We start from the raw sequence: 13,641 nt of genomic DNA on the forward strand, positions 1-13,641 counted from the left end.
TGCATTAAAGTAATAGCCTAGAATTTCTTAACTGGAACAAAAACGCAATGTAGGGGGGGGATGCATTGTAACCTTTAATATGTCCTTACCAGTCGTTTTGGAAACCTGATCTCTAGACGCCCCTGGATCAGCAATCCCATCGTCTGCGTTATCAGATTCGGGGATTTTTCCCGAAATTTGTACTTCTGGATTGAAGAACTTGTCCATTGGATCATCACTTGGGGTTTCATCGGAATTATCCAAAGACGTGGTGATTTTTGAATTGAGTGATCCAAAGAGAGGATCTGCGGAATGCTGATCTTGGTTAAATATCGATGGACCTGTGAAAGCCTCGTTGATGGAAGTTGCTGCATTTTCAGTGCTGTCCACAGATTTTTCATTGTTATCGTCAGTTGGTAAGCTGTTGGCTGCATAAAAATAACGGTCAGTTAAGGTTTAAAGAATAGGTGTCCAGGAATAATTCAAGGGTAATTAAAAAGGCTGTATTTTGTCATATCAGAATCTAGTTGATACGCTCACGTTTGACTCTTTCCGGGTAATAGATTCAGTAAAAGTTTCTAAACCGAGTGATGGAACCATAAAAAAAACTTTTAGGAGATTTTATATTACCTTGTGACAGATCCGACCGGGATGCAGCAGGAGTTATGGTAACCTGGGCAGGTTCAGGGAGTGGCTTATTAGTCGGAGCATTCTGACGGTTGGCTTCTGAAAAATAGAAGCACACGATTAATATCGTCATTGGGTGCAAAAGCCTCCTGTATAAAGTACAATTACCTGAGGAAAGCTACCAAAATAGCACGTAATGGTTATTGAAGTCAAATATTTAAACAGATCAATTTAGACGATAACAAATTCATTTAGAGGAGATGCTGTTTTCAAATTTTTATAGGAGAGACCATTTTCGCTAACCGCATCCTTTATTTAGATAAATTTGGTGTCCATTTTTCAAAGCCTTGCTTTAGTCAACAAGAAAGTAGTCATTTACGTACATCATTGAAAGATTGATTTATTTGCGGAATTGTTACCTGACAAAAGGTCAGAGCGCGACACTCCTTGAGACATCTGTGCGGGTTGCGGGACCGCGGGATTATTGGCGACCTGACTAGCAAACATGTCCACAGCACCAGCTGAGGGAACACTGTTCTTGTTTATTTCTAGATTACATTAGATACAAAATGTAACACGCGTGAGACTTACTAGAACTACATAAGCTAATTCCATAGGACTGCTGTCAAACACTACTGCAACGAGTTTTTTTATGGGATGGGCGTACATTTGACACCTGCGTGTGTGGGTAAGAAATTGAATGAAAGTGACCAGGAAATGGCCAAGTGAGAGAGTTTCAACCACTTGTCGCTGCCATCTTCTTACCTATGAAGGCTGATCTGCTCATGAACGAATAAGTGGCTGGAAGACTATCTAATTAGCTAATAGACCAACTGACTGAGTAACTAGGCGAGCAATTGCCTGCTGGATGGCTGGTGAATAACTATCGACTGCATGAAGAGTTTATCAAATAACTAAAGGACTGACGAGCTGAATACCTGATTAACAGGTTTTCAGTTAGCTTGACTGAATTAATGACAAATATAATGACTCACCGGGGGCCTAAATAACTTATGGACAACCTGGAGCACTGGCTACATGACTTTCACTCTTCACTTCCTAACCAAAATACTAACTGCCCACCGGGCCAACTGGCTGACTGAACGACGGACTGATTGACAGAATAACTCATCGACTGACTTACTCGCCAAAAACTGACTGACTGAATAACAAACTATCCGTCTTACTGTCGAACGAAATATATAACTGGCCAAAGTAACTGACTGTCCACAAGCTGAATGACTAGATGACTAACTGCCTGAACTGATGCCTGTAAATGAGTATAACTTCACTGGTGCAAGTTTGTGAATGACCAGAGTGAATGAATCAGTGGTTTGACACCGGTAACCAAGGACGTGTTTCATTTGAGAATGGCAAATAAACACGATTAAGTTCAATGTTAGTGCTGATGGAAAAATATGACATCAAGACGCGATCAGTGCAAGCAAGAGATGTGGCAAAGTGAGGTCCGTATATCTATTCTCTACAGAAAAAAACTGGAGTTCGATACGAGCGTCCATGGTAAATAACTGACTAGGGGTTTCATGAGCTGTCATAGTATTGCAAGTCGTCATTGTATCCTAGATCGTCATACTAAGATTAGTTTGTCATGTTCAAACAGGATTATGACTTATTTTAAAACATCATGAACAAAAATAAGTTAGTGAACCTGAATAAGTAAGTGGAAATTCTAATTGCTTGTCTTCTAAACAAGTTTTTATTAAATGTATTGTCGGTGTGTGGAAACGTCACGGTCTTTTCCAGCAAATCGGAGAGAATTTTCGCTTCTGTTGTGGTATGAAAAATCAATTTAAAAATTTCGATGTCAGGAATGACATTTGGGCTATTGTGTAATTGCACATGTGTAATTGCGATTTTAAAAATGTTCGAAACCATCGTCACAGTTTAGGTTATGCCCTGTGGAAAAAGAAGTGAAAATTCTCTTCTAGTGCTGTTCTGTCTGTGCGTTGGCATGCCCTAACCTTCTTGCACCTGTTTATACAGTTCATCCTTCTTCTGAACCATGCCTGGAACAATCTTGCGTAGAGTCAATGGAAAAGAACCTGGGACGGGTGCGTGATGAGAAACCACCACCCCTAGACTATTTCCCGAACGGCCTTGCGGGATGAGGTTTTTAAAATCAGCGGAAGAAGTGTTGGCTTGCTGTGGTATGAGGCGTGCAAGCAAACCTAATCCAGAGGGTAAGTCAGGAGCATTGTGCATCAAACATTAAACAGCGTTATCAAAATAAACCTCCATTATAATATTATATGTTATTTATATCAGTTAAAAATTAATCGATTAGTCCTTACAATTATTTCCGGAAAAGTTTAATAAGTAAGAGGAAAGGAAGGGGACACCTCTGCTACAGCATTCCAGATTTCATGACAATCGGTCAAATTTGGTCATAGTCGTCCAATTTTTCCCTAATCTCGAGGTTGAAATATTTGTATATTTAAGCGTTACTCAAAGTAACCTTGGTTCAATGAACGATTTGCAGGATAATAAAATACTATATTTACCGATGAAGTTCGCTGTCTTTACTTATATCCGTTCAGCTTATGTTTCAGACTTAAGGAAAAATGAAAGTAAGAGGTGGCTCGTTGAAACCAGGTCGAGAGATTCTCCTCATCCATTTACGAATGATCTCTTTAGGCACTTTTGGTTTGGTTTTGTGACTTTTACATTCCTCACATTTTTTTTTCAAATGAAGGCGAACTATACTCCAGAACCGAACTTATTCAATCACTGGCATTAAAAAGCATGCATAAAATTTTGACAATGGCCACGTTTTAAGATTCCAAACAATAATTTAACGCTTCGAAAATTTTCTTTGAAGGTGCGAATTGTCAACCACGGACGCTGTCATTTTGAATTTGGCCAAGCACCCTGGCCCCTGTTGTGCGAAGGGCGGATAACTTTATCGCTATCCAGTGGATATAGCGGTGATTTTTGTTACAGTTATCCACTGGATAGTGATATGTCTGCTGCATAGCGTTATCTGCCCTTTGAACAACCCAGACCTGGCTGCTTACCTGTCGCTTAACGAACCCACGCTCCTCCATTATCTCCTCTTGGTAACTTCTTTCAGTTATGGTCATTCGTGACTCAAATCATGATCTTTCTGCGGGAACCATATCGGGGGCTATTTTTCAATCAGGTTAATCAATCTTTTTCAAACTTTCCTGTCCATGGTCGAATTTTAGCACATTTGAAAACAATTTTCGAATAGCTAAGTTACAATTTGGAATCTGAAACGTAGTAACTATTGTATATTTTTTCTGCACATGTTTTAATGACAAGGATATTAATTATGATTCTGGAGCATACTTCCCCTTAAGCTCTAAAAACACGTCTCCACTCTGCTGGGACTAAGCTGGCCTTAACAGCCACGTTATGATTGATGGCGACTATCTCTCTAAGTAAGTTCGAATCAAAATTTGAGGATCTGGTCAAACCGTCCTTCATTTGTGTCAAGGATAAACAAGCATCAAGCCATAATTTTCACAACAACAGCTCCAAAGCTAAATATTAACCAGCTTATTACGAGATGTGTGAGCAGTGATGGACTGAGACAAAAATGGACTATTACTCTCTTTAAGAAAAAAAACGATAACGCTTAATTAACATGGTTAGGGTGTAATTGCCTCTGAAGCGGTTGTCTGTTGTACTCTCATTAAAGCAATGTCACGTTCAAGAGTAATAGAATGTGACGTGTGCATTACCATGGTTACTGAAGAGTGGTTTCCCAGATTAACGTGATTTGTGTTTTAAAGAAGGGAACATACATGTGCTGCTTACTAAAGATTCGACAGTCTGTTTCTTCTCAGTGTTGTTTTCTTTTTAATAAATCATTTTTGTAATAAGTAATTGTCCTTAGCAGATCACGCAATAAAAATTTCCCCATTTCATAACACAAAACCTACCGCTTTATTTCAACCAAATACCTATAAGAGTTGGTGTTGAACAACAACAAGAGTACAATTGTCTGTACATAAGTAAAAATGAGACCAAAATATTGGCAACTGAAAACGTCTTCCCATTGGATAGTTAAAATAAATTAAAATATCGCGGTACAGGAAAATCGATTCCATCCGCCGCACAGCGCGCAATGTTTTTTTTTGTTCACTAACATTGTATGACATCGAGAGATATTTACAACTAATGCGTGCCTTTTTACAAATCTACATGCTTTCCATGGTGTGCAAAACCAACCTTGAGATGCCAAAACTGAATTATGCAACATTCCTAGCTTCGTTTTAGTATAAAAACAAGCAGCAAAAACATTGAGTGGAGGATTTTAACCGAGCTGAGAATCAACGAAAACTACAAATGAAGAAAGAGTGGTTCTCAAAGAGGTCCAAAAGGTTTCTACGTTCACAGTCAACTCGAATTAGTGCAAGGAAAGACCACAGTTTAGGGATTTCCCAGGCTATTTCATTTTACGTCATTCTATTCCATTCTATTCCATTCACCCCTACCATTTTATTTTCCTTTTGAATTTCAATTTTTCACCAGTAAGGACTATTTTTCATTCCAGAGGGTACATGTAACAGTTCCGTAGTAGATGACTGTAAACGTAGAGAGTAGAATATTTTCAAAGACCACCGGTCTACTCTGAATTTGTTCTTTGACAACTTGTAAACAATCAAGATTTAATTTTTTCTTCCTCAAAATAATTCTGACACCTTTCCTTCACAAATCAAAAGCATAACATTCGCAAAAGGCCGAATTGTCAGTAGGCCTTGCTTCATGACAATTTATTCAGCATTAATAAATGTCTCACTTGTTCTAGGAAAGCTAAAAAAGGGAATGGGAAAGCTGTCTCCTGTTGAACAACATTCTCTAACGCTAGATCCTACACATCATTTAAAATGACGAAACCATGAAGTTTTTTAACCTCTTTGTTGACAGAATCAATTTAAGTATGTCCCACCTCAAGAAAAAGGGTATTTGAAAACATTACTCCCTTTATTGAAAGGAAGAATTAACATTGTTAAATTAAAATAGACAGTTAAGTGACATTATCATCATTAAAGGAAATTGATTTTCCCTCTGTTGTAATCTTTCTTTGCACAAATTTGATCTGTATGGTTAATTTTAAAGTTAGAATCAGTTGATGTCGTCATGTAATGTTGTCCGTCGTATACTGTATCGCTGACGGCGGGATTGCTAGCTTAGCTTGGTTATATTCTCGACCATGTCAGAATTAAGGCTGACTCCATTTTGACCCATAGTTACTCGTCCTCGGGAAAGTAACTTCTTAACTCTCTCAGGCTGCTTTCTTGCTCGCCTGTTGGTTGTCAGAAAAATGAAGACCTAATGTTAGAAGCGGTCTTGCGTAACAAACAAAACTCGACATTCAAACGTTTTTACTCTTTTTCTGTTGATAAGAAGGATAACGAACTTCTCTGAATTTACACTTTTGGCGCATCATCGTTTTACGGTTATCTCCGAGTATAGCAGCAATTTCTACTGTTTTCTTCTGTAATCACTCATCTTAGATTTTCCGGCTCCCATTCACCGATGTGGCTAAAGAAAATGTAGACTTAATCCTGAATATGCGAGCGTTCCTTTCGCCAAGCTTACAGTATACGAGGCGAACATAAACGGTGTCGTGAGTCACTGTGTGAGAAATTTCATGGTCATTCTTTAAGTAAATGTAATAAATTCTAATACGTTTTCATTCAATGGTAAGAAAGTCCTCGACGTCAATATGGTTAAAATGTTTGCACATGAGGAAGGAAGAAAAATTTTGATGATCGAATGATGTAGCAGAGGAGAAAAAAGTTTACACCGTAAAGCGACTAAAGTTAGGACTTTGAAATTGGTAAAAGTTCCGTCGTGAGATGTCATGTCCTGGTAAAGCAGGCATGAGTAAGCTTCATATTTTAAGGTAACAGGCACAATGCTCGTTAGCATTTACAGAGTAATTGCGAGATAAACCACAAACGGCGTGAGTGGTTAGAATACGTTGTTATTGTTGATGTTGTTAGGTGTTAGTGGTTCAGTTCCTTGCGTAGTAGTGCTGGTGATGTTAAAAACTACTTATTTGTAAAGGAGATTATGTTCATACACTCGTATGCTTGGAATGCTTCAGTTACTGAGCAACTAGCAGCTGAGCCTGAGCAATCAGCGAGGAAATAGCTGAAATATTTATGCTAAAGTTACCTTGTTAAGCTTCATTCACTAGCCAAAGCTTCAGAACAGAGTAAGAAAATCAAGCAAAGGAGAGTGATTACATTTTAAGAGCGGAGCCGCGCGTGAGTCATGACTTGATGTTGTTTTCGATAAACACGAGTTCACTGTCGATCAAAGAAGTCGCTTTATCCTACTTATCAACAGTTGATAACATTTTATTTCATGTTCAGTTGACAAATTGGTATCAGTTACAGTCAGTCGTAAATTAGATAATTAAAAACTGTGATTTCTTTTCAGAGGTTTTGAGTGTTTGGAGTATTGATTCTTGAAAATCTGGAGACCATCAACTAAAGGGTATAAAATTTGGCACATAGAAACAAAAAGAAACCCATTGGACGCTCCTGAACGACATCAATTCACTTACCTTGTTGTTGCGGTTGTTCGAGAGATGGCAGAGCCTGTCCTTGAAGGATCTGACTTCCTGTTAATATAAGAAGAGAAATACACTTAGTTAAAATCAATAGGATTTTGGGGACGAGTCTTTAGCATAGTTGTCATTTGGTATCAATTTATCGTCGATATAATTGTTCTTTTATTTACAGGAAGTGTGTTTCATTCTATAACCGTATTAGGAAAGTTTAGCTGGTAGATAATGTCAAGGGGGAGGGGTGGGAAAGGTGTGAGGTTGTGGAACAACGACATACCAGAGTTTTTTCTCAATATACCTGAAACTTGTAAAAAACTAATTAAATAATACATAAAACTGCCCAGAGTATTGGTTTTTTTTGGCAACTTATGTTTTAATACTAGTTAGAAAACATTAATTAAGAAAGAGATCAATTAGACTCGTATACGAAACTTGCGTATACCTGAGTTGAAAAGACCCCGGATACCTGAATACCCAAAATCATTGGCCGGGCCTGAATATCACATGATTTCAGAAGCTAAGGAGATGCGCGCAGTTTTATCTGCTACATCATCAACTCTGTGTAATTTTTTTAACCCATTATTTTCTGCATTTATACTCACTTGCTGCAAGCTCGTCCGCGGGACTTTGTGGTAAAGCTTCACTCTGAGGTATGCTCTGTGGGAAGACAGAAGCCGTTTGTCCCGACATGTCTGGTAAACCACCCATTGTGATATTTTGCTCAGGAATGTCCGATCTGAACTGCTGCTCAGGAGACTGCAGAACTTCCTGCTCAAACTGCGAGTCACTGACTGCAGGCATCAAAGTTTGACTTCCTGAAGGAGTAATATGAAGCAATAATATGATGCAATAATATGAAGCTTTCAATACTGAGCTCAAAAAATGCATAAGAACTCTTACTACAGTCTATCAGGTTCTATATACAGGCCAGAATGGCAGCCTAACTCTGGTTTGTTTCTAAAGAGACTTGAGATCGTATTGCTTATTCTCCTGACAAATAAGTGGGCATTAGATGGAGTTTTATCATGTTTCCAGGAACCATGCATTCGGCAGTAAAGGGAGTGCAATGTCAAAGCAAGGACATCACATAGTGACCCAGGAAAGTAAAACTCGAATCTCTCAAGAAAGGAGGCCATCAATGTCAGCAATAGGTCACTTTGCTTCTTATTAGACGACCTTCACCCCTTTTTAAAATTAATTTTAATCCCTCCCAGAGAAAAAGTTTATAGAAAAGGCTGCAATTGGCGTGAGGAGGGGAAGTTCAGTCAGTGTTTGAAATATCTGCAAAGCAATGCTACTACATTATGATTATTTGCATAAGTGCGTTATTTTTTCTTACCTGGCTGTGGTATTTCACTCTTCTTTTTCGCTAAAGCGGCGAGCTTTTGGATTTGAGAACTTTTCCATAAGATGAGTGGGTCTGAATGAGATGCAGAAATCAAACCAGAGGCAGCCTTAGAGCGAATAGGCTCCATAGAAGCTCCTTTGCCCATATTTCGCACGTATTCAAAAGGATCTACAATCTTATCTTTTTTATCCTTTTCATCGGTGTTATTTTTCGGCGTTTCGGGCTTATCCTATCAAAGGAAAAGAAAGGGAAAATATTATAGGTAGTTCCCAAGTTTAAGAACCGTGAATGATGATGAACATGCGGAATGCTTTCCAATTGAGTGTCCTAAACTAAATCTGAGGTTATCATAACGCTAGGCAAGAACGAAGGTTAAGATTACTAACTTTCAATGAGAACTGAAAGTGAACACTAATTTGCACTGGCTTTAGGCGCGGTATTAACCAAGTCGACATTGGTTTCCATTTTCTGGACCAATGACAAACCCTAATTAATTTGGATTAGTTTCGACGCTTTTACTCTATCATTATCTGGCTAATATCAACTTGTTCTTTATCAAGACAACTGCCATAATCTTTTTATATTGCCTTATTATACTTAAAGGAGTTAGGGCGCGATGTTTTTAGGTTGTTTCTCCGGCCCTGGTGTGTATATCAATAGATATCAAAGGATGAAGAGCAGTCAAAAAGGAACGCGAACGGCGGAGTTAAGGAGAGTGAAGAATAAAACGAAAGGGAGAGACAACCTTAAATTAAGGTTGAACCGTCAAATTACTTCAATAGCTTTTTCGTTGGACTAACCGACAAATCAAAAGTAATTGGTCTATATTTCTACCTGCACCTCTGCCCCGGTGGTATTCTCCTGCTGCTGGTCATTCTCTGGTTGTATGGCCTCAGACTGGTCGGCCTGAGCGGCCCCTTCGTCTTCACTTTGTTGCTCTTCCGCTTGCTCTTCAGGGGAAGCCATGATGCCCGACCTTGCGAAGTTTGGTTGCTGTTGGTACTGGGCATAAAAATCGGCCAGAGGCTCATTTCCGACTTGCTGAGGGAAATTGTAAGCATATCCGTTGTTACCGTATCCCATCATTCCATAATTGGGAGCCATCATCATATTGGTATCTTGCATTGGGTTTGGAACCATGTTCCTTTTGGAGCTTTCATCATACCCTATTGGAAATCCCATCCGCTGCAGGATGTCGGTAGCAGGCGGAAGTGGAATGTGCGACTTCTTAGATAGCTCTTCCTCTTTTTGCTCCGCAGCACCCTCTAGGGCCTCTCCAAGCATCTTCAGCGCTACACCTCGATACATATTAACAGCCTTTGCGATTTCTTTGAGGTCAATCTTTGGATAGACTGAAACTTGTGGGGCTGGGGGTCGTGGAATCGAGCTGTGTTTTTCGTTAGCTCTGCTTACAGTGCCAGTGGCAAGATCTGTTGTTGAAAATTAAAGAAAAATGACCTACTATTGCGGCAAGTCTAACGAAAGATATGAGGAAACCGAAAAGCAACACAGGAAAAGAGACGTTAGTTCAACTTCGGAAAGTAAATGTTTCCTTTTTTGCAATATGGCGCACGATTTCTAACATATTCTATCATTATTGTTTGTTTAACTTTCTCCGGGTTAAATTTGAAGAGTTTTTTCGGTTAATCCTCCGGTAAGATTGTGCAAGTGCAAACGTATCCTCTCGTTAATAAGTCAAACTATATTCTGGGTTGTTTGATGACAAGAAGTAATACTTATGATTTCAACGTGGCAGAAATACCAAAGAAGTGGAATGGATGAACAAACATAAATGCATACCTTCAGCTAGACTTCCAGAACCCGAGCCAATTTCAGCTGTCCCGGGAGTGGGTGATGCTACTGTAACAGGAAGTGCTTCACCAGATCCTGATGCAGCTTCACTGACCTCATCTTTTTTCTGGGAGCCTGAACCGGCCTCACCGCTACCAGATGTCTGTATGATGTCTTCATCTGAAGCTGAAGATTCGCCCATTCCGGAAGCACCAGAGGCAGAGCCAGAGTCAGCTGCAAATTTTGCCATTAACACTTTGTGGATTGGTGCAGGAATCCCCGACTTTTTATATCCTGGATCTTCGTCTAATGAAGATTAATATTTTATCATTACTTGGAAATTCAATACAATGTCAAAAATTATTTTGAAATAACAAGTTCTGTACACTTTAAGCCGAATTAGGCTGTGGAGTTCATCATATTTTCATTGTTGTGCTTTTTTTTTTCAATTCAAAATCACGGTAGCCTAAAGTACGAATGAAACATAATCACGAAATCCCGTGATAATGACTTCACCGCCTTCCCTTCATTGACGATCTTCATTACTCATGCAATGTGTCAGTCTAAAACGGAAGATTTTTCCCTTAAATCTGACCCTTCAAGGCCATCTAAGGAGTTACTTTAGTAAGATAATGTTTGAAAGCTGTGAACTAACCATCGTCGCTGTCGTCATCCCAGTCGCTCGAACCGGAGCCGGAATTGACTTCATCAGCGTAATATAAACTTGCTGATCCTGAATCGTATTCGTCGTATCCCGACCCAGACTCTTCATTGTTATGTTTGATCTCTGCACAAAACAAGGTTAAATAAAATATTAACAGAGGCTTTTTAGTAAAGTACGCGTAATCTCAGAGGGTGCCAATTTGACTCTTCATTAACCAAACACCAAACAGAGTTCTGTAAGCATCCAACCGGTACCCGGAAGGTATGGGTTAAAGCTCCTACGAAGACTAAATTCCTCTGAAATTACTTAGCTTTATCCCCAGTTTACTTGTGAAGATAAACTCGTGGGGATCATTGTTATATCGCAAACACGTATCACCTACCACAGAAATGGCAAGACTTTTTGCACTGAATCTTCATAAGGTCTGGGTACTTTGTGCAGTAATCATTCTTAGCCATCTCTGGACAAGTGTCAAACTGATCATCACAGTCTTCTATTGAGAAAAAAAAATGGAAAATACTGTTAAGGTTACCAGTATTTTTATTGACGATTTTAGGGGGGAACTCCAACAAATTAAATAAACATAAAACACTGGAGCTATACAATGCCGCAGAGCCAACTAATGATAAATAGTGGGGTCTTAGAAAGTTTATTTTCCTCCCAATGTCTGGGTCTTGAGTAATTCTGTTGTCTTAATTCTCTTAATGAGAGTCGTTTTTCAGTCTATTCTAACGTGTAATTGTCCGAGCATCGATTTTCCCCCGTAAACGAATGCTGTAGGTGATACTGAACGGTAAACTGCAATGTCACACTGTAGGTTCTACTGTTTTTCTTGGGTTCAGACCACATACTGTATGAGTGAGTAATTGCGACAAGCTAAGAGTAAAAAATGAGTAATCATGAAATCCCTGATTCATTAAGGCTCGGGATCTTTGAAATAAGTACAAGAAAATTCAATTCACCCTTTAAGAACTAACAGCCCTTTTACAAATTTTGCTGAACTGACAAAAACTTCATGAAAATCACTACGAGTTTGATTAATCTTCTGATTCTATAAAAATTATCTGCATTTATCTCTCTTCGCAAAATTACCCTCTTCTATTACTGGCTTCTTGGGTTGAAGTCCCTGGTATACTGGTACAGCTTGGACACCCTGGGCTGGAATTCCAGGAGTTTGCTGAGGAAGAGCGCCAACCATTGTGTCGGGCATTGTGGTATCTATGCAAGGAAGGCAGCATTTAGAGCTTTAAAGAAGAGCTTAAACTAAACAGCAACATAAACAACTTAAATGCAAGGCATTTGAAAGACGTTGTAAATGTTAACTTATTCTCAAGTTCTTCATCTGACTGCGTGCTGTAGCTTTAAGTCTCAGAAGATGGTCGACGCCATTGAACAAAGTGTGCCAAACATGTCTTTACCAAACAAATTAGGCCTATTTGTTCCCATATATGTTCCCGTTATGATGATTTTAAGATTAGGTACTGTTACTAATGCTGACTACGTAAGGTCAAAAGGTGACTTACTTATTGGAAACGCAGCAGCAACGTTTTCTGGACTTTGCATTTGCATATTAGATGGATCTGCCACCTGAGGGGCAAAGGCTTGTTCCGGGGCCTGAGGGGCAAAGGCTTGTTCCGGGGCCTGAGGAACACCCCCTTGAGCCTGGTCGAGAACTTGCTGGGGGTTCTGAAGCGGACTTTCAGCTGGGGCCTGGTCTGCCAATGGTTGAACTTTAGTAGGCGCTGGGGCAAAAGGCTGTGCTGTTGGAGAGGCTTGTGGTTGGTCTCCAAACGTCATTTGCGCTGGATTAACATCCATCGCTGGACCTTGCATCTGAGGCTGAGGATAACCTTGATTGTTTGTTGCATCTTGTTGCTGTTGCCCTTGAGGAAGGTTTATTGACAAAGGACGCAGACCACCAGCCTCAGTAAGGCCGGGTATAACCGACTTCCTTCCAGCGTTCTGGTTTAAGCCTGGTTCAAGAAACAGTTACAACCATTTTAGGTCACAAAAATGATCAAAGAAACATTTAGATAAACTACATGTAGCTCTTCCTGAAAAGGTAACCAACATGAATATATCCAACTTTGAATCTGGCGCTGATGTTAACCAAAAAGAAATTTGCAGTTTTACATCGCGCTAGAAGGAAATTACTTATAAGCAAAACAAATTTAGCTTCTAAATTTGAATGAAAACATATAATAATGACATGTCAGACAAATATTAGACCTTTCAGGACCCCCCTTCACTGACTATGATGTTCCTGGAAAAACTTTAATTCTAAAACTAAAATATTATTTCCTCTAGTTTTGTCAGCGGCAAACATCTGCCGATCAATTTAGTCGCTCCTGTACTAACCTGCTTTTGCCTTTTCAATCATGTTCTTTTTCATCAGCTTCGAATACGGTGAATACTTGTGAAGCTGAAGTGGAAAAGAACCTCTAAAGGGCACTGCTGACTTTCGAATGGCTGGAGCCTGGGGAGCAGGTACAGGTGCTTGTGGGATGGCCGACCGTAGTGTTCCTTGAAGGTCTGCTGTATTGTTAACTGTGAAAGAACAGTTACAGCCCAAGTAAACAAAGAGTGATAACTCAATCCATCTCCGATAGAGGAAAGGTTAACCTGGGATTTCCACTGAAGAGCTGTTTACAATTATTTTGCTCC

At 39.5% G+C, this 13,641-nt stretch overlaps 1 protein-coding gene across 7 annotated transcripts in view; it reads right to left on the reverse strand.

Annotated features, from left to right (window-relative positions):
• Positions 1-13,641, reverse strand: part of LOC131796654 (uncharacterized) — a 51,264-nt gene that overhangs the window by 33,058 nt on the left and 4,565 nt on the right. For 6 of the 7 annotated variants that reach the window (XM_059114251.2, XM_059114253.2, XM_059114252.2 and 3 more), the window contains 14 exons: positions 13,336-13,524; positions 12,501-12,950; positions 12,070-12,195; positions 11,360-11,470; positions 10,969-11,100; positions 10,323-10,619; positions 9,357-9,952; positions 8,514-8,751; positions 7,777-7,989; positions 7,172-7,228; positions 2,589-2,795; positions 1,026-1,154; positions 610-705; positions 90-407 (listed from right to left, as the gene is read on the reverse strand). In XM_059114251.2, the coding sequence (XP_058970234.2) occupies positions 90-407; positions 610-705; positions 1,026-1,154; positions 2,589-2,795; positions 7,172-7,228; positions 7,777-7,989; positions 8,514-8,751; positions 9,357-9,952; positions 10,323-10,619; positions 10,969-11,100; positions 11,360-11,470; positions 12,070-12,195; positions 12,501-12,950; positions 13,336-13,524 (3,159 nt within the window). The remainder of the gene's footprint in view (positions 1-89; positions 408-609; positions 706-1,025; positions 1,155-2,588; positions 2,796-7,171; positions 7,229-7,776; positions 7,990-8,513; positions 8,752-9,356; positions 9,953-10,322; positions 10,620-10,968; positions 11,101-11,359; positions 11,471-12,069; positions 12,196-12,500; positions 12,951-13,335; positions 13,525-13,641) is intronic. The other variant, XM_066163904.1, reaches the window with a different exon arrangement.

This window comes from Pocillopora verrucosa, chromosome 1, assembly GCF_036669915.1.
Source record: "Pocillopora verrucosa isolate sample1 chromosome 1, ASM3666991v2, whole genome shotgun sequence".
In the NCBI taxonomy this organism is placed as follows: domain Eukaryota; kingdom Metazoa; phylum Cnidaria; class Anthozoa; order Scleractinia; family Pocilloporidae; genus Pocillopora; species Pocillopora verrucosa.